This window comes from Eumetopias jubatus, unplaced genomic scaffold, assembly GCF_037043125.1.
Source record: "Eumetopias jubatus isolate StellerSeaLion01/CBP00866 unplaced genomic scaffold, mEumJub1_p1.0 scaffold_17, whole genome shotgun sequence".
Taxonomy (NCBI): Eukaryota; Metazoa; Chordata; class Mammalia; order Carnivora; family Otariidae; genus Eumetopias; species Eumetopias jubatus.
In genome coordinates, this window is record NW_028274823.1 from 28,223 (window position 1) to 53,962 (window position 25,740).

General features: G+C 54.4%; 2 protein-coding genes across 2 annotated transcripts in view; both read right to left on the reverse strand.

The window, feature by feature from the left end:
* LOC148162123 (voltage-dependent N-type calcium channel subunit alpha-1B-like) lies at positions 1-16,805 on the reverse strand. Its single transcript, XM_088020178.1, is given in 11 exon segments — positions 1-3,181; positions 3,184-3,313; positions 3,718-3,962; positions 4,198-4,405; positions 5,790-5,906; positions 6,139-6,211; positions 7,567-7,694; positions 8,700-8,812; positions 9,317-9,424; positions 15,351-15,459; positions 16,716-16,805. Coding segments are annotated over 11 exon segments (1,638 nt in total). The 5' UTR covers positions 16,725-16,805; the 3' UTR covers positions 1-2,783.
* Positions 16,772-25,740, reverse strand: part of LOC148162124 (voltage-dependent N-type calcium channel subunit alpha-1B-like) — a 22,905-nt gene continuing 13,936 nt past the window's right edge. Inside the window, exons 4-6 of the mRNA XM_088020179.1 lie at positions 25,291-25,483; positions 24,203-24,260; positions 16,772-16,878 (exon numbers count right to left, since the gene is read on the reverse strand). Of these exons, the coding sequence (XP_087876305.1) occupies positions 16,859-16,878; positions 24,203-24,260; positions 25,291-25,483 (271 nt within the window). The 3' untranslated portion in view covers positions 16,772-16,858. The remainder of the gene's footprint in view (positions 16,879-24,202; positions 24,261-25,290; positions 25,484-25,740) is intronic.

Consider the following 25,740-nt stretch of genomic DNA (forward strand, 5'->3'; position numbering starts at 1 on the left):
TTTGTTTTGATTTTTTGCTAAGTTTTATTTTAATCCAAGGACTTTGATTCATACCAAATGTCATTGTAGAAACAATAGCAGAATCCAAAGTCTGGGTGATCAGTATTACTCAGGCAGCAAACTCGTCAATCACAGAATTGTTTTAAAGCAGGTCCCAGTTGTGTTGCATGGTTGGGACTTCTTTTTGGGTTTTTTTTTTTAACACTGTTCTTAAATATAAAGCTTTGCAACAAACCTTTGACTTATGTCAAATATAATTAAAAATTAACAAATGAGTACATTGTATCAAAAAGTACGAAGATATACATTTCATGCACATACTTGTATATATGTATATATGTATATATTTTACATGCACACATAACTTCATCAAACTACAGCCACTGCTTGACTGGTCCAGATGCAGACAACTGGTTAATGCATTTCAAATTTGGCAACTCACTATGAGATCTCAGTGGAAACATATGATAGCTGAGAAGAGACGATACAGAAACAAAACCCAAAGTCAGGAAAACAAGACACAGTATCTCTTCCCCCACTCCCTGTAGTTTTCACCAATTCCAGTGTCTAGAAGAATCCAGACAGACTGGTGAGGCCGTGTGGGGCTAGAACAGTGATTCTCCACCCAACATGGCCTGGGAAGCAGCTGCGGTTCTGCACAGAATGGATACATTCACAATAACGTGGGCCAGAGATGAAACATCAGTATCAAAATACACATCCTTCTGCTTTGCAACAGGAACAGAGCTATCTCATGCAGAGTCTGAGATACCATTCCAGTTATTATTTCCTATTGCATGTAAAATACTCTGTAATCTTAAAGTTTCAGAGTATTGTGCCTTCCAGTAAGGAGGTTCTATAAAATGGTTTGGTCACAATCATGCTGAAACCCTAGAACAGGTGGTGGTCTTACGTGATTTATTTCTATTGAATGTGTGTCCTTTGTTGCATAGCCCTGTGGGTTAACGACATCCACTCACTGGGACACACCTCCACACAGAGAAACACACACACACGTCACAGGCCAGGTTTCTTTAAGGTGAGTCATGGGGCAACAGCCAATGGGAACACTCAAATGATCCAGCGAAGAGATCATCTTACATTTCCAAACACGGAGGATGCACCAAAATCTAATCATCTAAATATTCCTTTTGTTCACAAAACAAAGGGTCTCCCGGCATTTTATGCACAGCCTCCTACCTACGGTGTTTCCCTTTTGACAGTGGCCATGAGGTTGGATTTCCCTTTCGCTTCCTGCTTTCCCGTGTCTTGTGCCACAGTGCTGGGCTTCAGATGGCTCCTACCTGAGCCTCAGTCGCCAAGCTTCTCCTTGCCCCATCGCTTCCTCTGAGTTTTGGCCTCATTTCAGTCGGGCCGTCCCAAGTGCCCACACCTGCACAGACACAGGCCCTCCCTCCTGCCCGCCGGGTCCATCTCCACTCCCCCACCTCTCCCTCTTCCCACGACCTCTCCCTCTCTCTGGCCTTATCTGAAAAGAAACTTTCACAACAGATACCATGCCCTCTTTGGCAGGCATCCTGTCCCTGAGATTCAGACGTAGAACAGACTGAAAACACCCCATACAAGGACACGCTCTACACTGCTCTGTGGCTTCCCAGGGAACCCTTCCACTTGTGGGAGGAAAACAGGGAAATGGTCACTTCGTTTCCAACTACAACCGTCCCACTGGATGTTATATGAGTGTTCTCCATGGACACCAGCTTTCTACTTGGTTGATATTTGGAACTGGAAACAGTTCCAAGGATTCACCCACGCTTCACACAGGCTTCACATCACCGCCCCCAGGAGCCTGGCACGAGAGGGCTCGGAAGTCAGGCACTTGGTCGAGAGCAGCAGAAGCCAGGGGAGCTGGGGGGCCACCCAGGCTGGACGCAAGAGCATCTCCTCGCACGAGAGAGAGAGAGAGAGAGAGAGAGAGACACCACCCCCCCCCCACAAAAAGCTGAGAGCTTCCTCCAGGTTGGATTTTTTTTAAGTTCTGTTACTATTTCCTTCCCCATTTTTCTGTTTTTCTCTTCTTTCTAGATCAAGTATATGGAATTGACAAAAGAGGGAAGGGTGTTTCAATTAAAAACCAAAACCAACAGCAAGAATGTTTTCCAGATTTGGTCCCTGTCAAGGTTGACAGCATCTGGGAGAGGACAGAGTGTGTGTGAGTGTATTTCTGGTGTCCACCTGCTGTTTCAGTACAAAGAGCCACGCTGGATGTGTTTGTGTTTGTGGGCGCCGACAAGAATGCACGGAGCCACAGGCCGGGCTCCTGAGGTTACTGCTGTTGACCATCCACTCTGTCTTATCTGGCCAGGCGTGTAAACATGCCGGGCTCCGTACCACACACGTGGATAAAGGATGGTCTCTACCAGATCCAGACCTCCTAAAAGTGGCCCAGGCACACCCCCCAGACGCTGGGAGCCATCACACAGGATTCAGACTGACAGGGTCCCACTCAGCACATGCAGTGACTTCCCGTGTAGGGTCTGTGGCACGAGACCCAGGCAGGCAGCATACAAGGGGACAGAGAGAGCCACGTCCCTCTCCGAAAGGGCTTTAGGAATTGGTCCAGCGTGAAAGAGAAGGTGGGGGCGGGGGGGTGGGGGGGAGCCACGGGGCCTCCCCTCAGCTGGCCCCAAAGGCGGGGTCGCTCCAACCAGGGGCTGCTGCCCCTGCCTCAGTGCCCCTGCGCGTCCCTGGGAGCCCAGCGTGGATGATAAAACTCATCGGCTGGAACGCGCCCACTGAGCAGGCATGAAGCGGAGGTGCGGCTAGCACCAGTGGTCTTGATCGGGGTGGTGGTAGCTATGCTGAACCCGGCCGCCCGAGCTGAGCCCCAGAGTGCAGTGGTAGCTGTTGGGCACGCGGCGGAGGGGGTGCGACTGGGAGGTCAGGGAGGACACATAGGAAGTCCGGGAGGAGCGGCCTGAGTTGGTGGCCACAGCCTCCTTGAAGGTAAGCGTGTCCTCAGGCTGGGTGCTGGCAGTGTCCTCACTGTCCAGACGCTGCCCCAAGTAAGGGTCAGAGCCGATCCTAGAGCCGGCGGCCAGGGGCTGGCTGAGGGGGTCTCTCTGGAGCAGAGCGTTGTGTTCGGAAAGGCCACGGCTAAGCCGGCCCGGGGAAAAGGTGGGGAGGCTGGTCTGTGCCCCAGCAAAGTGGACAAGCGAAGATTGGCCATCTTGTAGGTGACACTGGGAAGGGGGGTCAGCGAAGTCTGGGGGAGCTGCCTCCGCCCACCACGGCCAGGGGTGCTAGCACCGGATGTTGACAACAAGGGGCTCCCATTCACTGAACCACCACCCTACAAGAAAATAGAACAGAGAAAAAAAAATCAAAGTCCCAGACCAGAGGCCAATGCAGGTGAGAACCATGGAGGTGGGGGGTGAGGCATGGAGAGAGGCAGGCACCCTGGGAGGGGACCCGTAGGGTGTGTGGTGGAGGGGGGAAAGCCGCTGGTGCCGGTAGGCCTGGGGAGGTGGTTGGGGACCAGTGGGGAACAAAGGGACAGGCACAGCTCAGGGAGAAGGGAGACCAGAGGCCAGTCCAGGGCAGTTGGGAGGGGAGGATCGGGCTGGTGCGGGAGGAATGGAGCAAGGAGGGGGGGAGCACAGACTCGGGCCTGGGAACCAGGACATGAAGGAGGATTCAGAGCATGGTGGGGGGGGGGGCTCATAAGGAGGGACAGTGAGGGGGGTCCTGTCTTACCGGTCTTGGGGGTCCTGGCTCCTGCCCAGCTGTTGGTGACGTGGGGTGGCTGCTGAGGGAGGGTTTGGGCTGCGAGGGCTCCCGGCCCCCAAAGCGGTCACAGGAGTAGAAACGCTGCTTCTCTGAGGAAGAGGAAGAGGGCTGCCTCCGCTCTTGGGACCGGCCCCGCTCCTGTCTGCGCTCCGTCCGGCAGCCTGTGGGCCCCTCTTGTGGGGGTGGGCCTGGCCCTGCAGCACTGCTGGGTGCTGGCCAGGAAGAGGGGAAGTCAGCACAGCGAGCCAGGTGGGGAGACAGACCCCCAGCCCAGACCCAGTCCCCAGGGCCAGCAGGGGGACCCAGGGGGAGAGCTGAGGTGCGTGGGTGATCCTGCCTGGTCCCCAGACCTGGGCCTCACAGCCCCCTACTCAGGGCCGTTTGGATGGTGGAGGCACAGAAAGGAATGCCTCAGGCCCTGGCCATAGGAGGGACCCCCACACGCACCGCCATCTGTGTCTGCGGACAGGCTGGGCCCCTTCTCCAAGGACTTCTGCTTCCTCTCCCTGCGGCAATGGCAGCGGTGGTGGTGATGGGGCGCAGCCTGGCTGGCTGGGGCACGGTCCAGGGCAGCGCTGCAGAGATGAGCCGTGTGGGGACGCTGGGGCGCCAGTGTGGAGATGGAGCACTTCATGGGGCTGGCGTTGGGGGCCGGCTGCGGGTGGGATGTGGGTTGGCACACAGTCTGAGAGAGGGGCCTGGGGCAGGCTCCAGGGTGGCCCTGAAGGCCTGGGGCTCAGGAACCACCAGGCCCCTCCCTCTCCCCAGAAAGCTCTTCCCCACCCAGGCCCACCCTTTCTCCCAGAGCACGCTGCACAAGGTGCTGTCCGTCTCTGCCAGCGGGGCCCAGAGAGCTGTTGGCCTCAGTGTCCCTGGGGGACAGGGAGGATGCCAGGAAGAGGGAGGCTGCGGGCCTGGCTGGGAGAACCCTGAGGGGTGGCTGCGTGTGATGGCCCTGCTGGGCCAGGGCCATGGGGCTCCTGCCCTGGGCTGAAATCGGGACCTGCGGAAAGGGGCCCTCCCAGGGGAGCTGACCCACAGCCTCCACTCGGCGTCCTCAAGCTGGCCGCCCAGCGGGCCAGGCTCGGGAAGGGGAAGAGGGCGGGAGCCACCACCAATGGGAGGCAGAGACAAGTTTAGAGAATGAAGTCATTGGAATGTGCAGAACCAGGAACCACAAAAGGAGGCAGGGACAGGGCCAGCCCCAGGCAAACACTGAGGGTCCCCGGCTGGAGGACATGCCCCTCTAAAGCCCCTCACCATCCCAGGAAGTGAAAGCAGGGCCCCCTGACACAGCCTCAGGTCTGCAGGCCCCTCTCTGAGTCCTTGTGAATGGGCCCACAGCCCCCTTGCCCTGGAGCTTCCTGCTCGGTACTCAAAGCATCCCCGAAGGAGCAGGGGATGGAGGTGGTGCCGCCTCCAGAGTCCAGAGAAAGAACAGGGCAGGTCGGGCGCCTGGGTGGCTCAGTTGGTTAAGCAACTGCCTTCGGCTCAGGTCATGACCCTGGAGTTCCAGGATCGAGTCCCGCATTGGGCTCAGCAGGGAGTCTGCTTCTCCCTCTGACCCTCCCCCCTCTCATGTGCTCTCTCTCTCAAATAAAATAAATAAAATCTTTAAAAGAAAAAAAGAACAGGGCAGGTCCTCCCCAGAGCATCGATGGGGGAAAGGGAGGACCAAGCTGTGAGGCACCGTGTGCATGGCGGGGGGGCTGGGAGGGGCAATGCAGGCTGGCGTGAGGAGGGGTGTCCTAGAGAGAGGGAGAGTCTGGGTCAGGGACACTGGGCTGGGAGATGGAAGCCCCAGGGCCACCGCAGGAGGCTGAGCACCGGTGGGTGGTGGGGATTCCTGGCAGGCCTCCGAGGACTCTGGCTGCACCTCTTGAGACCATCGTCCTGGGAGCTCCCAACAGGGCTGACAGTGTCCAGGCCGCCGTGCAGGTAGGGAGCCCTCACGCGGGACACAAGCCCTCCCCAAGCCAGGACTCCTCATCCCCCACGCCCCCACCCTCCCATGACCCTGGCCCTCCCAGGCCACCCACCTGAGTCTCTGCAGCCGGGCGAGGCATGGAGGCCGTGCGTCCCTGGCTCTCCAGTCCGGGTTGGGGCTCCCCGTCCGGACCTCTCAGGGCCATGCTCTGCATCTGGACGTCCACAGCCTGGGCACACAGCAGCCCGCAGTCACACCGGCCCCCACCCCACTCTCACCTTCCCCCCCATCCTGGGCTCCCCGCCACACTCCTGCCATCTCCCACCATCCCTGTCTCACCCCAATCCTTATCTCATCCCCCATCCCCAGCCTGGCTCCCCAGCCCTGGGAGCCCTCCCCGGGTTTCCTGGCTGCACCACTGGGATCTCTGTAGAGTGGCCACGCTCCAGGGGTGTCCTTGCCTCATAGGGTACCTCCTGGGTCCTCTGAGTACCCCAGGAAACAGACTCCTTGATGCCACTCTCCTGGGTTTGTCTGTAGAGAAGAGAGGATTGTGCTGTTGGCTCAGAGGTCTGTGGGCCTTGGAAGGCCCACCAAGGACCTGGCTCCAACCTGCCAGGAACCTACACTGGCCCCTTCTACTCTGGGTTAGAAGCAGCCCAGATGCATGAGGCCCTTCAAGTACAGGCTCTCAAGTGGCCACAGAGCAAGGGATGTGGACCCAGTACCAGGGCTCAGAGCAGATGGGCAGAGAGGGCCCCGGACATGAGTCCGAGGGAGGTCTGGGCCCACCGCTTGCTGGTCTAGGGACACCCGGCAGGTTCCTCGGCCCTAGACAGGGCCTCCCAGGAGTAGTGGGAGGCCACATGTGCACAGCATGCATGACGCAGAGGGCAGACATCCTGTCTACGCTGGTGCACAGCAAGCCGTGACCACTACGTTAGGGGCAGTGTAGTACTCAGGAAAACCTACCTGATTAACAGTCCAAGACCCACAACCAGGCTGCAGAAAAGAACATCCAAACATGTACAGATGAGGAGGAAATCAGGAGCCCTAAACATGCATGCTGTGCCCAATCTGGTACCAGGCCCCACACCTTAGCCCTTGCTGGATGAGGCAGAGCACAGTCCCCCCTCTTTGGGCTCAGCCAGTGATTTCCTTTAGCCAATAAGGGTGTTAGCAGACCTGGGACCCTGCTGGCCCTGAGGGGGTGGCTGAGAGGAGCCTGCCTGCTACCACCCCCCAGCGACACACGGTACAAGACAGGTAGGTGACTGTTAGTTCGCAACACTTGGTTTTGGGTGGTTCATTACCAAGAATTATTGTGGCAAGAGTTAGGGGTTAGGTAACAAGGACGTTACCAATTTGTCTACAAAATACAATTGCTTCAGAAATCACTACTGGAGTGGAGATCTGAGGAAAAATGTCTTAGAGGAGTTAGGAAGACTAGACACACACAGGCCGTCAACAGAATGGGGTCGAAACAAATCATTTCTCAATGGGCAGTGAGGAAGCAGAGGCAGAGGCCCCTCACTGGAAAGGGAAATGGGCACGCACAATGGGAGGTGACAGTGGGAACCACCGACTGTCTAAATCCACTGACCTCAGTGCCATCAGAGGCACCCGTGTAACGTTTTGGGAATTAGCTTTGGAGTCCACCATGGACCGCTCCAGCAGCCCGCCTGGACTAGCTTTCAGGCAGCATCTGCGGGGAACCATTTGGGGGGAGGTGGGCACGGGGTGGAACAGAGAGGCCAGTCTCCCAAAGTGGTGATGGGACCTGAGGGCTCCATGTCCTGCAGCACAGCCTACAGGGAGCCCCTCTGGGAGGGGGAGAAACCAGGAGTCCTACCTCCTCCGTGCACCTCACACCCTGGCCAGGTACTGACACGGCCCCGCCGTTGCTGAGGGACGCAGAGCTCTTCTGCCGAAGGAAAACCCGGGCTCCTCGGAGCACAGCCGGCTGTGTCTGCTCCAGCGTGGCCTTCAGAGGGTGGAACAGGGACACAGGGCCCATCTGTAGAAGGGACGCAGGGAAGAGGAAGAGCTCTAAGGGCACAGACAGGTGTGCCAGAAAGCTGGCCTGACCCCACAGCATGGGTTGGTGCTCCTTCTGCCCTGCCCCAGCCCTACACAGGAGGTAGGCGGGGGCTTACTCCCAACCTGGCCTGTGAGTGACATCAGGAAAGTCATTTCACTTCTTGGAGCTTCAGTATCCCTACCTACAAAATCTGGGGACCTCATCCAATTAAAAATGGTAAAAGGTTTCATCTCATCATCAACTTGGATTGATGGGTAGAGGCTGCATGACCCCGGACTGAGCAGAATTCTAAGGACATTTCAGGGCTCGGGGGGTGGCGGGGGGGCACTAATCGGTGTCTGCAACAGAGAGGGGAATGGGGGATGTGGTGTGGGCATCAGATACTTCCCATCCCACGATGGGTGAATGTCCCTGTAAGCTCCGAACCAGGCAACTTTCTAGACAGAGTCTACGTATGGTCACTGATGGTTTGGCTGCATGGGAAAGTTGTTATCTTTGAAGGATGACGTCAGGAAGATGGGGCCCCAAACCAGCCCAGTCAGAGTCATGAGGGGAAGAAATCATGACCCTGGACCCATCAGTTTGATTCTCTCCGGTCCCTGCCAATGTGCACGGTAATCAGGTTCTCCTCGAACCTCCCCAAACAACCTCCTCAAATATTCTTCAAACTTCTTTCTTCTAACACTTAAAACAGTGGTATCTCCAGGGAACAGGTCCTCACCCCTTGTCTACTGCTCCTGAACACTAGGTCTCCAAGTCAGGGGGCCCCCAGTACCAGCAAGAGACCAGCCGTTGGAAAGCACTCAGGCTGTATGGGGTTTCTGACTTTGGGGTCGGAGAGTGAGGCTACAGTAGGAACCTCTCATCTTCCTTTTCCCGCCGTGCAATCCCCAGGAAGGATGTGGGTTTCCTCTGCCGTCAAAACAACTGATGCGTGCCAGAGTCTGAGGTTTACTTCTTGGAAATCCTGGAACTCGGTACCTGGGACAGGCCTCCCGTGGCCTGGTGAATCTGGTCTCTGGGGGTCTTGTTCTGTTTGTAGAAGTCAAGTATCATCAGAGCTGCATACACCTTTCCTACGGTCATCTCATCGGCTGGAGGGAGAGAAAACAGAGGGTGGGGTGTGGAGGAGGAAGGGGAGGTGGGGGGGCAAGGGAACAGCCTCCACCACAGGGACTCCTGGACACGCTCAGGGAAGGGCACAGGGCTTGGCCGAAGTTGCATCTGTGGACACTGAGCACGTGTCCTCTGGAGCTGTACTGACTCTCCACAGGGCCCTCCATCTCCTCCCAATGAAGTGGATGTGGGGTTTAATCTTTAAGCACCTCATCTCTAACTGTAGGAGTCTCCCTGCTGTTCTCTGGATTTTTTTAAGTATACACCCCCACCAGGAACGTGGGTGACTGTGGTCAACAGAATAAAGCCCAGGGAATCCCTTCCCACAGTCCCTATGCACCCACTGGTAAGACCGTTCTCCCTGCAGGTGGAAACTAAGTCTAGACTATTGACGAGGTCACCCTGGCCCAGGCCTCCCGGCTCTGCCTCTGGGTGGGACACAAAAGAGGGGTGAACAAGGAGAATTTCTTGCCCTCACTTACGTTTATGGGGTGGCACCAGTAAATCCAGGGTCTTCTGGGGCAGATTGGCCCACACAGAGGAAATCTCCTTCCTCAACTCTGCATCACACTGATGCTGCTTGGTGCCGGCTGGGGCAGGACAAGGGTGTGGAGGGGAAGAGAGATGTTAGGAGCTGTCTCACGGGCCCCCTGGGGGAGCCGGCAGGGAGAGGTGTGGTGTGAGGGGAAATGGGGCAAGGACCGTGCCAGGAGAAAGGGCAGAGCGGGGAGAAGCACGGCCACGGCGTCTGTCGGAGCGTCCCTGATGGGCACGTGCAGAGACAGAGGCCTGTGTGCGTGGGCCCTGGGAGTGGAGAAGGGATATGGTGGCGGTCCAGCTGTTCGTCCAGCCATTCAAAACTATCAAGAGAGCACCCTCCCGTGCCAGGGACTATTCTAGGTGATGGAACAAAAGCAAAGGAGCCGCCTTTGTGGCACCATGTGGCTTGACTCAACAATAAAGTGGCAGTAAGTTCAAAAGCTAGTGTGTTGGGTGCAGAAAAAGCTTAAGTAGGGAGGGATGAGAAATATTAGGAGGGCTGAAATTTTGGACAGGGGAGTCAGGAAAGGTCTCATGAGAAGGTGGTGTGTGTGTAAGACCCCGAAGGCAGAAAAGGACCAGGGGGTGCAAAGGCCTTGGTGTGTCACACAACCAGCCAGGAAGGCACGGCTCACTGAGCGGGGGGTGGGGGTGACGGGCTGCAGGGAGCAGATGTTGAGATAGGAAGCAGCAGAGCGTGATAAGCAGAGGGATAAAATACTCTGACCTTTTTTTAGCATCAGGTTTACTATGGTATAATGTACATACAACGAAATCCACCCTTTTCAGTTATCCCATTCTATGAACTTTGGTAAATCCATAAAGCCACACATCCACCCCACAATCGAGTCATGGTATATGGCCCCACTGCCAAAGTCCCTCTGTGCTCCCTTTGTAGCTGACCCCTTGGCCTCCTCTCACCCCGTCCCATCCCTAGTGTGTTTTCTGTCTCGGTCTGTTTTGCCTTCTCCAGAATGCCCCACAAACAACGTCATTGGGTGTATTGGCTTTTGAGTAGGACTTCTCCACTCATTGTGGTGCCTTTGAGATTCAGTCCACGTTGTTGAGTGTATAAGTAGCCTGTTTCTTTTGATTGCAGAGTACTACCTTGTGGTATGGATAGACCCCAATTTGTTTATCCATTCACCAGTTGTGAGCATTTGAGTTGCTTACATTTTGAGGAGATTATGAAATAAAGCTGTGAACATTTGCATATAGGTTTTTGTGCAGATGTATGTTTTCTTTTCTTCCCACTTGGGAGTGGGCTGGCTGGGCCGTACGGTAAGGAACTGCCAAACTAGGATCACAAGAATTCCATATTATGCATTCTCACCAGGACTTAATATTGTCATTTAGAAAAGTACTTTAACCGTATTAATAACCATGTAGTGTTATCTTACTATGGCTTCATTTTGGATTTCTCCCATCCAAGTACGAACCAGGCCCGACCCTGCTTAGCTTCCGAGATCAGACGAGATCGGGCGCGTTCAGGGTGGTATGGCCGTAGACTTCATTTTGGATTTCTCTAATGATTAATGATATTGAGCATCTTTATAGGTGTTTATTTGCCTTCCATATATATTTTTTGGTGACATGTCTATTTGAATCCTTTACCCATTTTTATTAGGTTGTTTACTTTCTTATTACTGAGTTGTGACAGACCTTTATCTATTCTGGAAACTGATCCTATATCAGATACATGGTTCAAAAATATCTTCACCAATGCTTTAGCTTTGTCTTTTCATTTTCTTAAATGTCTTTTTGAAGAGCAAAAGTTTTTAATGTTGATAAAGTTCAATTTTTCAATTTTTCTTTTATGGCTCATGCTTTTTGTGTCTTCAAAAATCTTTGCCAAACTCAAAATTGCCAAAATCTCTCTCCTGTGTTTCCTTCTAGAGGTTTTATAATTTTACATTTTACATTTATGTCTATGATCAATTTCAAGTTAATTTTTGTAGGAGGTAAAAGGTATGTGCTATGGACTGAATTGTGTGCTGCCCCCGTTCACATGCTGAAGCCGGAACCCTCATTGTGACTGTATAAGGCCGAGAAGGAGGCAATTAGGTGAAATGAGGTCAGAAGGATGGGACCCTGACCCAGAGAGTTAGTGTCCTTATGAGAAGAGACACCAGAAAATTCGTTCACTCTCTGTATGCACTCAGGGAAAGACCATGTGAGCACACAGTGAGAAGGTGACCACCCTACAAACCAAGAGAACAGGCCCAGGAATGAAACTTACCTTCCTGGCACCTTGATTTGGACTTTCAGCCTCCAGACTGTGAGAAATAAATTTCTGTGTTTAAGCCACTCAGTTGTGGTTCTTTGTTATTGGCAGCCCTAGCAGACTAAGACGCTAAATGTCAAGATTTTTCCCTTTTCTGGGTAGTTGTCTAAATTTTTCAAGTACCATTTGTTGAAAAAATTATCTTTTCTTCATTAATTGCCTTTACAACTTCATCAAAAATCCATTGGCAATGTAAGTACGAGTCTCTATTGTGTTCCACTGACCCATGTCTCTGTCCTGTCACCAACACGATACACCTCAATTGACGTGCTTTATAGAAAGTCTTTGATTCAGGTAGAGTAAGTTTTCTTTGTTCTCTTTTCAAAATTGTTTGTTATTCAAGTTCTTTTGCTTTTCTAGATACATTTTAGAATTTGTTTGTACATTTCTACCTAAAAACCTGTTGGGATTTTGATTGGGTGAACATTTATTCTATTGATGAATGTGGGAAGAATTGACATCATGACAATATGGAATCTTCCAATGCATGAAGATGATGCAGTGCTTAATTTTTAGATCTTCTTTGCTTCTTTCAATGTTTTGAAATTTGCAACATAGAGATCTCACATATATACTTTTTAGAGTTATCCAACAACAAAGAAGTACTTCATGTTTTTGGTGTGATTTTAATGGAACTTTTTCCCATTTCAATTGTTAATTGCTAATATACAGAAATACATTTGCTTCTTGCACACTGACCTTGTATCCTGTGACCTTGCTCTATACTTGGGGATGGTTTTAGTTACTTTTTTTAATGGCTTAAAACAACAGAAATTTATTATCTCAGTTCTGGAGGCCAGAAGCTCAAAATCAAGGTGTCCAGCATGACCGTGCCTCCTCCAAATGTTCTAGTGAAGAATTCTTCCTTGCCCGTTTCTAGATGTTGGTGGCTCCCAGCCATCCTTGGCGTTCCTTGGCCCGTAGATGCCTCCATTTTATTCACTTTTTCTTAGAGTCTTTCAGATTTTCTCCATAGATAATCATGTCAGTTGTGAATACAGGCAGTTTTATTTCTTCCTTTCCAATTGGTATGCCTATTTCTTTTTCTTAACTCATTACAATGGCTAGGACCTAACGTATGGTGTTGAACAAGAATGGTGACAGCAGACATCCTTCCTTTGTTCTTGATCTTAGGGAAAAAGGGGTTAGTCTTTCTTTGTTAAGTGTGTCATTCGCTGAAGGTTTTTCATAGATATCCTTGATCAGATTGAGGGGGCTTCCTTCAGTTTCTACTCTATGCAGAATTTTTAAAATCATGGATACTGAATTCTTGTGAAATGCTTTTTCTGCATCTATTGAGATGATCATATAGTTCTACTTCTTTGATATATTAAATTATATTGATTGTTTTTTTATACTTGAACTCAACTTGCATTCCTGGGATAAACCCTACTTTTGTCATCAAGCAAATAGATATATATACAGCCAGACTCAGTTTGAGAAAACTGGGTGGAATATTTTTGTGTCTACAGTCATGAGGGATACTGATCTGTCACTTTCTTTTCCTATAATGTCTTTGTCTCATCTTGGTGTAGGAGCAATGTCAGCACAATATGGTAAGTTGAGAAATGTCCTCTTTTTCTCTATTTTCTGGAAGAGTTTATACAGAGCTGGTATTATCTCCCCCTTAAATGTTTGGTGGACCTCACCTATGGAGCTAACTGGGCCGGGGATTTTCTTTGTTGGAAGGCTTTTAACTATAATTTAATTTCTTTAATAACTATAGTGCTACTCAGATTCTCTCTTCCTTTTTTTAACCCACTCAGGTTATCCATTCTTGAATGAGCTTGATATTTGGTGTCAAGGAATTTTTCCATTTCATTTAGGTTGTTGAAGTTATTGACAGAAAGTTGTTCATAAAATTTCCTTGTTATCCATTTAATGGCAGCAGGACCTGTAGTGGTGTTCTCTCTTTCATTCCTTATATTGGTTATTTCTATCTCTTTTTCTTGATTGGTCTAGCCAGAGGTTTATTAATTTTATTGCTTTGGTTTTTAACATGATCATTCTAGCTGTTCTGTTGCAGGCAGATAAGAACAGAGGCAGACCAGTCTGAAGCTACTCTAAGAATCGAGTCAAGACCCGAGAGAGGGGCTTGGACCAGGAGCTAGCAGTGGGAGAGGACATAGAAGTGACCATATTCTGGTATATTATGAAGGTGGAGTCAAGAGATATGACAGGAGATCATATATGGATCAAAACTGGGAAAAGGATTTTAAAAAAAGAAAGAAAGAAAGAGGAGGTAAGAATGACTCCAGAGGTTTTTGTCTTGAGTGACTAACTGGAAGAACAGAGTTTCCCCTGATGGAGACGGGAAAGATCATGGGGAACACGTGGCGATCAAGTTTGGGCAAGTGAACTTTGGAATGCTTCCTGGGCCTCCCAGTGGAGACAGTAAAAATTCACATGAGAATGCAGAATGCAGGTCTGGAGTTCAGGAGGAGGCCTGCACTAAAAACACAAAGTTGGAATTCCCAGTATTTAGAGCCATGAAAATAGGTGGAATGACGAACGTGGCAAAGGGAACAGTCTGAGGGGCACCGTGACATTCAGAGGATGGGAGACATGAGAAAACAGAACAGGAAACATCAAAGGGATTCAAGAAGAACTACACGACCACGGAGGAAGGGCCGAGCCGCGGGCGGACGCGGCCACGGAGGAAGGGCCGAGCCGCGGGCGGGCGCGGCCACGGAGGAAGGGCCGAGCCGCCGGCAGACGCGACCACGGAGGAAAGGCTGAGCTGTGGATTAGGTAAAATGAGGACCGAGCACACGGAGGTCGCCGAACAGCTCAGCAAGAGTGGCTCCAGCAGCATTGCAGTGGAAACCCACCTGCAGACTGAACAAGAGAGACCAGACAGACAATACAGACCAGTCTCTCGAGGAGTTGGTCGCGAGGAGGGGAAGAATAAACATAGGGAAGCCAATGGAGGGAGCAGAAAACCTTTTAAAGATGGGAGAAATCATAGCTTGTTTATATGTTGATACAAAGAATCCAATAGGGAGGAAAAACTGACAGGGCAAGAAGCAGGGTGCAGAATTTCTGGCATGACATCTGTGGGTAGATGATGAGAACGGGACCTAGAGGGCAAGGGGGGCAGGGTACGGGACTGGCCTCGACTCATCCGCTACAAACGAAATGGCTGAGCTCAAGGGCTCGAGTGCGGCCAGGAGGGTGGTGTGGTGGCAGAGACAGTGCAGATCCCCTCTGGTGGCTCTAATTTTTCTAATTTTCACAGGAGGGTGAAGGTGGAAAGGATACACTGGAGGTTTATTCTCTCCTAGATTTGGCACAGGCTATGCAGTCCTATCAGTCAGCTCAGGAGAGGACCTGACAGGGCCCGGGGCCACTACGGGGAGTGGACAGAAGGCACACAGACGCTGCACCCTGGAAGGGTGCTACCTCATGTGAACCTATGTTCTGCCGTCACATGCTCTGGGTAACCTGGACAGGTCATTTAACCTGCACCTCAGCTCCCGCACATGAAAATGGGATCATTACAAGGCTCAAAGGCAGGGCGGTTATCAGGGGATGAGGTCAGTGCCCAACAGAGGCGCCATGAGCAGCTGTCCTTGGTCGTCTCCAGACAAGCCTCCTCACCCCCCTTCCCTGCACACCCAACTGGGGGTGGCTCTGGACTGAGGACCGCCCGGTCCTGGCTTGGTGCCCTCCCCAGATGCTGCCTTGCTCACCTGGAGCCAGCTCGATCTCCAGTGCAGTCCGAATGAGGGCCATCAGCGTGGACGTGAAGTGGACGGTCATGTCCTCATTGGAGATGGGCATGTTCATGCGAACCAGGCGCTAGAGACAAGGGGAGCAGGTCAGGGCCAGGCCTACCAGGGTCCCTCCACCACAGGACTACAAGGGGCTGGAGGCCCCTAGAGGCTGGGCTTCGCCTCCTAGGGGTGCTTCTGCAGGCGCCCAGGCAAAGTTGGGTGGCTGGGAGTTTTGCCAGCATTCACACTCACCCTTGGACCACACCCCCCCCCTTGGAGCAGTCCCTCCTTCTCCTAGCTACGGAAAAATAGAAGTCCAGGTAAAGACTGTAGCATAGCACCAAGCCAGAAGCCTGGATCCCTCTGAAAGAACAGGCACATGCTTAGCCAGAAGGACCCCTGCCCAAGGCTGGAATAAGGGGCGTGGGGCCTGGGCTGAAGAGGGAGGGATCTGGGCTGCAGAACAGAGGCGAGGCACCCTGGGATGGCCCACAGACAGGAGGGAAGACCCCTGTCCTTACAGCTCTGCCCAACGTCTTCTCCTCCACCGGCAGCCTGGAGCACTGGACAAGGGGCAGGTTAGCCAAGAGCACAGCTCTGAGCTCCCACTCCCAGTGAGGCATCCCTTCACCCCAGGAAGGCTTCTGCCTCTCACCACCCAGCCAGGGGGCCTGGAAGAGGCAGCCAGCACCTTCCAGTCAGAAGGACCCAGAACAGATGGTACTGCACAGGGCCAGCGTGGAGGCTGGTAGGGAGAGGCTCAGGGCCATTGCACAGGAGTAAAAGTACTTCGGACCAGACTGGGAGCAGTGCCCTGCTGCTTTGCTCCCTGTTTCCGCATCAGGTGAACAGCCCCTTTTCTCTCCTCATTTTTCAAGGACAGAAGAGCGGGAGATAGATGTGTGTCTGTACCACAGACCTCCGGGTAGAGCCAGCAGCTGCCCAGAGCCTGAGGCTCTGAGAACTTAGGTGGTGTCCAGGAAGAAAAGTACCCTTGGTGTGTCTGGCATGGTCTCAGCCTGGGAGGTCACCTAGCTGACCAGGTAGAGCCCTAGGGGCACCGTGACCTACCTGTCTTCTCTCACCGTTCTCTTGTCGTCTACCATAAGACAGAGCTAGAGAAGGGGGCACAGGGCCCCTCCCCGGGTTGTGCCTGTCCTCTGCCAAGCCCACATCCCATGACAGAGCAGCCTCTCTTCCCCTCTAGGGGGGGCCCCCAGCCCAGCCCCCAGCCCTGCCCCCAGTGTCTGGGCCCTAGATCCAATCCTCGGCCTAGTAGAGACCGGGTGGCTAGAGACACGAGCCCAGACTCTGCCCCCCTGAATGCTGGTGAAGCCCCACCTGGCACATCGAATCGTGGTCCCAGGACCTCACACATCACCTTTGTGATGCACACCAGGAAAATCGGCTTTCCAGAGCACAGGGTCCCTGTAGACCAGCACCGATGGCAGGAGGAGAGGCAGAGGGATTCCTCTCTAGGGAAGTCAGGGAGTCGGGTCCCAGCCTGAAGGGGGAGCAAGCAGGTGATTTCCAAAAGAAGAGAGCTCTGTCCAGGGCACCTTCACCAGAGGCTCTCCTCTGCCTGTCCAGGCCCTAGAAGGGCAGGGATCTCTGGAAGTGGCAGAAGGACAAGGCCAGGGTAAACAGACAGGCATCTCTGCCCTGGGCCTAGGACCTCCTGGTCATAGCACCCTGAGCATCTCCTGGACCCTCCCCAGCTCCCCAAGCCCATCCATTCCTACCCACCCTGAGGCCTCCCCTGGTCTATTCATGACCAGAACCTTGGAACTGGCCAGCACAGCTGGGGAGGGGCCCTAAAGGCTAGCCCATCAGAGCCCTGCATGCCCAGCCTGGCCCCAGGTATCAGTGTGGACAGAACTCTCCTCCTTGGGAACAAAGCTACAGTCTTGCATGCAGGCCTCAGGCAGGCGCAACATGCATGCCAGGCAGGGGAGGGCTGAGGAGGACAGCAGAGGCATCTGCCGATGGCCTGAAGGAGCCACTTAGCTTCCAAAGGCTGTGCTGAGCCAGGTGACAGAGGGAGGCCCAGATTGAGAGCACAGAGACAGACAGCACAGACAGAACCAGAGAGAGGAAAGCTCTGCTGGGAAGCTCGCTCAGAGAGAGGGCGGTGGCACAGAGGCTGCAGACACATGCTGGTGGAGCTGCACGACTCAGGCTGGCTCTGTTTTCTGGGAGCAGTGGGAGCTGCAGCAGGGCTCTCTGTGTGGCGCGACGGGTGGGGGGTGGTGCTGGAGGGATGGGAGGTGCCTACACACCAAAGGGCACATGGGGCAGGTGGGAGCAGGCTTGGGGCTGGGCCATGTGACCTGCCCGCCCCCCAAGGAGGGAGGCCTGGAGATGTCCTTCAGTTTACCACCTCCTTGCCGCTCAGCCTCCTGGGCTCCTCAGCGATGGAGGGAGGGGGCGTGGGACTACCTGTCCTTACCCTGCAGCAGTCTCTGAAGCCCCAGGAATGACAGCAGAACGCCTCTCCCTGGCATCCTTTCCTTCTTAATGCCACAGCGCCTCCTTCCCGCTGTGGAACTTACAAAGCCCTAGGGATGCTGCCTCCCCAGGCTGACAGCAGCCCAGACCTGGGGAAGTTCTGCATGTGCGGAGCTGAGTGGGGGTTCCTCAGAAGTGCCAGAGGCCCTGCAGGCCCCTATTACCCCAGGCTCAGACCCAAAGGGCTGGATACCTCCACCCTCATCAGGTGCTTATGGGACAGAGAAGCTGAGTGCGGTCCTGAGCCCGGAACAAAAACAGCTTCTGTCTGAAAGGTGGTCTGTCCCCTCATTTCTGGGAAAGAGAAGGAAAGGAAAAAAGGCAGGTGGAGGGCTCCGGCTCCGTCTTCCTGAGCCTCTCAGGGGCTCTCAAGGGGGCACACCTGCGGGCACAAGGGGCAGGTGCAGACACCATCATGGTATCTGTGTCCCTCTGTCTGGGAAGGTAGAGGACATGGTTGGAGCAGAGAAAAGGAAGAAACAGTGAGACAGCAGAGCGGCAGACACACAGATGGACAAGCCCCGAGAGGAGACGGGAGACCAGCCCCAGCACAGCCAGCCTCGGGGTGCAGGGTCGGGGTCTACCTTGTATGCAACTCGAGCATGGCATTTCTCCCCCAGCCCCAGGGGTGGGGACATGTGTTTCAGCATCTCAAACATGTCATTGTACCTGATGCGCCCACTGGACACCCGGCCCAGGGAGGCAGAGGCAGGGTGGGGTCCACAGGAAGGGGTGCGGCGGGAGGGGGCCGGGGGGAGGAAGCAGACAAGAAAACAGATCCAGTTAACCAGCGTCCGATTACACGCCAAAAGTCAAAATACGTAAAATGAGGGACTTCTCTGCTTGACACGATCCCCTCCTTGCCCCTCCCAGCCTCACCTCCACACTCCAGCCCCACGCAGGGCAGCGGGCAGGGGTGACATCTGAGCTAATGAACATGGAGGGATGAGGAAGGGCTGCATCGGGGCGGCTTTGGGTTGTCAACTTCTGATTTTACACTTTTAGAAACCACAGATAATGCCAAATCAGAAGAGCTGCTTCACCATGCCGGGAGAGCCGGCAGACAGAATTACGTGACTGATGAGGCCGGCCTGAGAACCACGGCAGAAACATAGCTTTCCGTCACGCTCAATTTGCTTCCAAGTTAGCCTAGAGGCTAAAGAAGTGGAGAAAACTCTACAACAAGCCAGAAAACTAGAGCTGGGGGAGCCCCGAGGCTCTAGAGACAAACTTGACCGGTGAGTCCTGCTCCAAGCCCAGAGACACCCTAGGCCGCCCAGGGCGGGGCTGCTGCTGGGAGTCAGGGCTAGGCAGGAAATGGGAGATGGGGGGGGGGGTGGAGGGGGCAGGGGCGTGGTGGGCAGCTGGGGTGGGGTGTGGCTTGGAGCCACTCTTGCACCCTCCTGTCCACACCAGGGGCAGGGCTGGCCCCAACATACGGGACAAGGCTGCGGATCCAGGGAGGTGTCTGGGGGCCGATGACTGTGTCTTCCGAGGTAGACAGGCCACCAGGCCTGCAGCCTCACCTCCACCCCTGGGGACACCTGCCTATGGGACCTGCTTGGGGTCCCAGAGACGAGGTCGGGTTCAGGCCACCCAGGAGAGAAAGGCAACAGCTTTTTCCTGGCAGGCACAGCTGCCCCAGGGCCTGGCCCTCCTCCCAGGGTTCCCAGCCTTGGCTGAGTGGATCGATCCAGAGGTGAAGCAGGAGGGCCCGTCTTTGGGCCTCCACTGCCTCTGTCCTCGCCTCCCTCGGGGACCAGAAGCCCCTCGGTTGTCAGGCTCTTCAGACTGGGAGGGGCCGCTCCTCCTGGCCTGCTTGTGCCCATGCGCTCCTCCTCTGGGGCCCTTGGCCTCCAGCCTGTCTGACCATTAGCCCACCCTGCAGAGCCTGGAGGCAAAGCCGGGAAAGACAGCTGCTTCCTCGGGCACAGGCAGGGCCTGGCCCCCAGCTCCCACCCAGCAGCCGACCCCTGCCCTCCAGGCCCAGCCAGCAAGCTTCGTGTGCACCGCCTCAGAAGGCTGCCTCTCCCCAGCCAGCGGGAGGGGTCGGGAGATCAGATGGGGCACCAGAGCGTCCAGGAGGTTGGAGTGCGGCGCGGGGCAGGGCAGGAGGAAAGAGAGGTGAGGTGTCCTCATTCCCAAACCAGGCAGGGAGTGTGCGCTGTGTTTGCATTTTGGGCAGGGAAGGGTATGTCCCATGGAGGCTCTGAGTTGCAAACCTTGTAGGCCAACCTACGAGGGCAGTTCTTCCCTAAGCCGACGGGTGGCGCAATACAACGCAACAAACTGTACGTATCCTTACAATGAACCCGGCAAGTGGAAAGGAAATGTCACAGGTTATGGCAACCAGGGCACGATGAGCCCGTCCCGCCCGCCCACCCAGCCTGCGACAGGAAGAGGAGCCGGGCGGCTGGACAGGCAGCTCCCTGCAGGGAATCCTGGGGCTCAGAAAGCCCCGGGAGGCAGGGCAATCCCAAGACCATTTCCAGAGCCTGACGCGGGCAGGAGGCACACCATACAGAACCAGTGCTGGCCCCTGTCGCAAGCCCCCACTGTGCACGCACTGCAACCACTGGTCCGCCTCCCCCCGGGTCTTGTTCGCCCACCCTCTCTGGCAGCCCCTGCTCTCGCTCCCTGAGTTCTGGAGACCCCACGCCTGGCTCTCCTGACCGTCTCTACCTCCTGCATCTCCTGGAGTCTGCTGGCCCGGCTAAGGACCCCCTAGTCCCAGGGTGGGCACCCTGGCCCACACCGACGTTTCTCTTTCCTGTCCAGTCAGCTCCAAGTCATTTCTGCAAAAGAGGGAAGAAAGAGGAAGCCCCACTTTGGCCTCACCCAAGGTGCTTGCTACCTCACTGGACCTAAAGGATCATGACGAAGGGTCTGGAAGCATGGTGAAGCCCCCAGCCCCAATAATCACCCAACCCAATTCACAGCCTGTTCTCTGGCTCATCTTCTCTCTTCCACCATCGAATCCCTCACACGGCACCAGATGGAAAGTGGGGGCACCATACTGTCACTGCAATGCAAAAAACTGTCCTCGCTGTCTGTAAAGCAAAGTCAAAGCTCCTTGTTTATCCCAAATTTCAAGACCTTCTCAACCTGTCCCAGCCGCCCTTCCAGCCCCTTTGCAATGCGTTCTCTTCTGCATCAGACACAATCACAGCCCCTTCCCTTCAGCCCCGGCCCCAACCTCTTCTCTAGAGCTCAATCCATCCTGCCCTCTTCGGTTTGGCTCAAATGCCACCTCCTCTGATTCACCGGCCAGATGGGGTTTCTCCCTCCTCGAACACCCCGGGCTCACACTATGGCTCCTCTGTTCTCCCACAGTCCCGTTGGACTCAGCATCCCGAGAGCACGTGCTTGCTTCACCTACACACCCCTGGTCCCCAGCACACGGCGGATGCTCAGGAATGTTGACTGGGCAGACGGATGAACACAAAGATGAGTAGACAGATCGCTTACAGGTGTGATTGTGATTCTCCTCTCGACTCTCTACCCTTCACCAAGTGAGGCAACGGGGAAGATGGGAGAAGGCGGCACCATAAAGCAACAACCCCATGCCTTCTTCATCTCCCCACAGCAGGCATGTGTGCACGCACATGTGCACATACATACCCATGCACACCTGCGCTCACACACATGTGCACACACAAGCATGCACGCCCGTGTATACCCGTGCACACGCGCATTCACACACGTGCACACATGCACTGCACACACCTGCACACAATCACGTGTGCACGCGCGTACGCATATATACAAACCATGTGCGTGTGCGCACATGTACACATGTATGTCTGCTGCATATTCACACACGTGCACACAAGCACACACACGTGCACATATGCACCGCACTCACATTTGCACACACGCGTGCATGCTCATACGCGTACACACAAACCATGTGCACGTACACCCATGCACACACGCGTGCACACATGCACCGCACTCACACATTTGCACAATCACGTGTGCACACTCGTACGTGTACACACAAACCATGTGTGTGTGCGCACATGCACACATGTATGTCTGCTGCACACATGCATGTACGCATGCCACATGTGCACACAAACATACCCGTGCACATATGCAACACGCACCCACAGAGCCATACACACATATGAAAGCTTGGGAAATTTCACAAAGTTTTGTTGTTCTTTAAGTCTCTCCGAGAACGAGGAGACAGCAGAGTGGCCACCTGGGATATAAAGCGGACCACATCCCTACATCTGCCACGGAGGCTAGGAAGGGCTCAAAGCACCCTCGGTCCTGTGCCCAGGACTCAGTCTCCTCAGCTGCCTCTGCTGGGCCTTCCCCTATCCCCTGCCATCTGGAGGCAGGCTATGTTTTCAGCCCAGGCCACTTGGGAGCAGCAAGTCTGAGTGTTAGTTGCGGGTCACATTTATGCTACTTTTGGACCATGGTCTTGGGTGCTATTTCACAGATGCCACCTCTGGGGTGACGCTTATATTTGCTGTCTACTCTTCCACAGCACTTTCTTTACCCCACTCCCAATGGCCCCTGCCTTCCAGAGGCCCCATTTTCAGAACTCTGGATTTGGGAAACAGTCTGAGCCCCCTGTGCACCATCACAAAACCACAGTCTGGCCCAAGTCTGCCTCACTTGGAGTCTCTCCTGCTCTCTGACCTGACTGGGCCCTCCTGACCAGAGAACCCACACCTACCCCTGAGCCAGAACGACACTGGGCACTGCAGGGCCGATGTGCTGACGCATCAGCAAAATGACAGGACTCTCCGAGGCCACAAAAACGGTCACCTACACCATGAAACATAAATAAATCCATGCTTGTTCTGCACTGCGTGAAAATTATTCAGTTTTCACTACAATGGAAAACACCCGGAGACACTACAGGAATGGAAATGCCCTAGGGTTGCTGGTGCTACCAGTGGTTTCAGGACTTGCCCAGCCTGGGAAGGGTCTCATACAGCATCTTCTGGATCCTCACATGATGGGGTAGGGGCTCCGGGAAGGCTGGATGAGAGGAGGGTGGGGGAGCCCAGCCAAGCTCCCAGGGGCTTGAGGGTCAGAGAGCTCTGGAGCAATCCCCTTGCTGAGCTCCAATTTAGGGAAAAACTGTGGGCAGTAGGGTCCTCACCACGACGACACTGACCATCTCCTCCAGGCCTCTACCACGCAAGGGGTGACCAAACACAGAGCTGTGCGAGGGGGACACGGGCAGGCTGGGAGCCTCGGAGAGAGGAGGTGGGAAGTGGCTACACCCCATCTTCACAGTCTTCTCATTCCCTTCGAGCGTGGGAAGGGACGGATGCCCATCCGTTTACTGATGCACTTGGTTCATTCACATTCATGTCTGCTGAGCGCTCACCATGAGCGAGGCGATGAGCCGGCCTGTGCCTTCCCCAGCAGCCAGGTCTCTTGGCCCTTCCATGTCCTGTGTTGGCCTTGCAGAGAGCATGCCCTGAATAACTACTCAAGTATCCGCTTGAGAGAATGAATAAATGAATAAGCAAATGAAGAAGCGAGTGATGAAGGAACAAATGGGCAGATGGTGAGTCCATGCTGCTTTGCTAGCCCCGAGGATAAGAGTATGTGTCCTGGGTGCGCAGGACTCTCCCATGGATCACGGAACACCCTTCTAATGCAAGCCAGTCCCCTCATGACATACTTGCTCTGTCTGGAAACAAACTACCCCTCACTTAATGCAACACAGTAACCCTTTCCCACCATGACCAAAGGGTCTTCAACATACTAGACCCTTCCTGGTAGCTCCTTTAATTTCAGTGAAAGTTCACCAAGCGCCCGCTATTTGCAGCCTGGGCTGGGGACTCAGGTGCATGTTGGCTCCTGTTCCCAAGAGATGGCAGAGAGGGAGAGGCCTGAGCCCATGGGCGGGAAGAATGTCATTTCTGCCATGAAGGCCTCCAAGTTTCATGAGGATGGTGAGGCCCCAAGGGAAGGCCCTCCTGCTGTGTCCACACCCTCTCCCTTGAGCCCTCCACGCCCCTCATGTGACAGACCTGTGAGGAGACAGTACACTCCCGTTTGGCAAGAGACTTGAGCCTCACAGACCCCTTGGAACCTCCTAAGCCTGGACTAAGGGTCTCACAGAGCATTTCTCCGCCCAGGGAGCTGTGTAAGAGCACTGTGGGCATGAGAAGGAGCGTGCCACCTAGAAGGGGACCTGGCACCACCCTCTGCGGACCCCGCCAAAACCTGAAGGGGTTTGACAAAACCTGTGCCACATGACACAGGTCTGAAGCCACCCAGCCCTGTCCCGAGATCCGTGGCACGGACCACCCTGAGGACCACGGAACACGGGGGCCACTCACCACGCGGCCGGGTCGTACTCAGCCCAGACCCGGATGAACTCGTCCAGGGGGTGAGGCCCTAGGATGGAAGAGTCCCGTGTAAGGTACTCAAAATTGTCCATGATCACGGCCACAAAGGGGCTCAACATCTGCAGGACAGGAAGGAGAAGGGGTGACGTAGAGAGACCTCAGCCCGCCCTCTACCCTAGCCCTTACCCTCCAGCCAAAGTCTGTGCGAAACCATCATGGCAGCGGAGGCCACTCTGACTCAGCCAGAGCCCGTCCAGCCCTGCTCCCCCCAGCCTCTGGGCCTCCCCTGCACCACCACCACCACCAGCCCCCGCAGCAGCCAGCCTCCTACCCCGGGGTTCTGGTCCCGCAAACTAACCCAGGTCCCTCCCACTCCCTGCTTCTGCTGCCCTACCCTAATTCATGTTGGCACCCCTCCCGCCCCACCTCCCATCACCACCCTCTTCCCCACCTAGCCAGCCTTCAAGGAAAACAGTGACTTTGGAGTTAGTAGTTTGGACTCCAGAGGCCAAAAGCTCACCTTCTTTTTTGTTTAATTGAGTTGAAATTCACATAACATACATTTAATCATTTTGAAGAGTACAACTCGGTGGCTTTAGTGTATTCACAATATTATGCAACCACCTCTCTAGTTTCAAAAATTCTTTTTTTTTATTTTTTATTTTTTTTATTTTTTTTTAAAGATTTTATTTTATTTGACAGAGAGATAGAGAGCACAAGTAAGCAGAGAGGCAGGCAGAGAGGGAGAAGCAGGCTCTCCGCCGAGCAGGGAGCCTGACACGGGGCTTGATCCCAGGACCCCAGGATCATGACCTGAGCCGAAGGCAGCCGCTTAACCGACTGAGCCACCCAGGCGCCCCCCAAATTTTTTTTTTTTTAAGATTTTATTTATTTATTTGACAGAGAGAGACACAGCGAGAGAGGGAACACAAGCAGGGGGAGTGGGAGAGGGAGTTGCAGGCTTCCCACGGAGCAGGGAGCCCGATGTGGGACGCGATCCCAGGACCTGGGATCGTGACCTGAGCCGAAGGCAGACGCTTGACGACTGAGCCACTCAGGCAGTAGAGGGAGCCACCCACCTCGTTCTTCTCCAGGCTGCATTCAGACATCACCTGCTCCTCGAAGGTGATGATGATCAAGGCCACAAAGATGTTGACGAAGAAGAAGGGGAAGACCATGAAGTAGACCACATAGAAGATGGACAGCTCCATGCGGTACCCAGGGCCTGGGCCCTGCTCCTCATAGGTGGCGGCCACAGAGTGTTTCAGGACCCTGCACCAAGGGCAAACACCAAGTGTCAGGGGGACCCCTGAGGAAAGGGCCATGGGAAAGTCAAGACCTGTATCACAGGTGAGGCTTGCATATCTGAGCCCAGAGATGGCAAGAGGAAGGGGATGCTCAACACTGCGGGCCCCAGGCCGCTCCCCAGGACCGCAGTCTCCTGAGGTAGACTACCCTCCCTATAGGGCTTGTTCTCAGGGCTGTTGGAGGGCCATCAACGGGAGGTCTCCAGGGACCGGAGGTCCTAA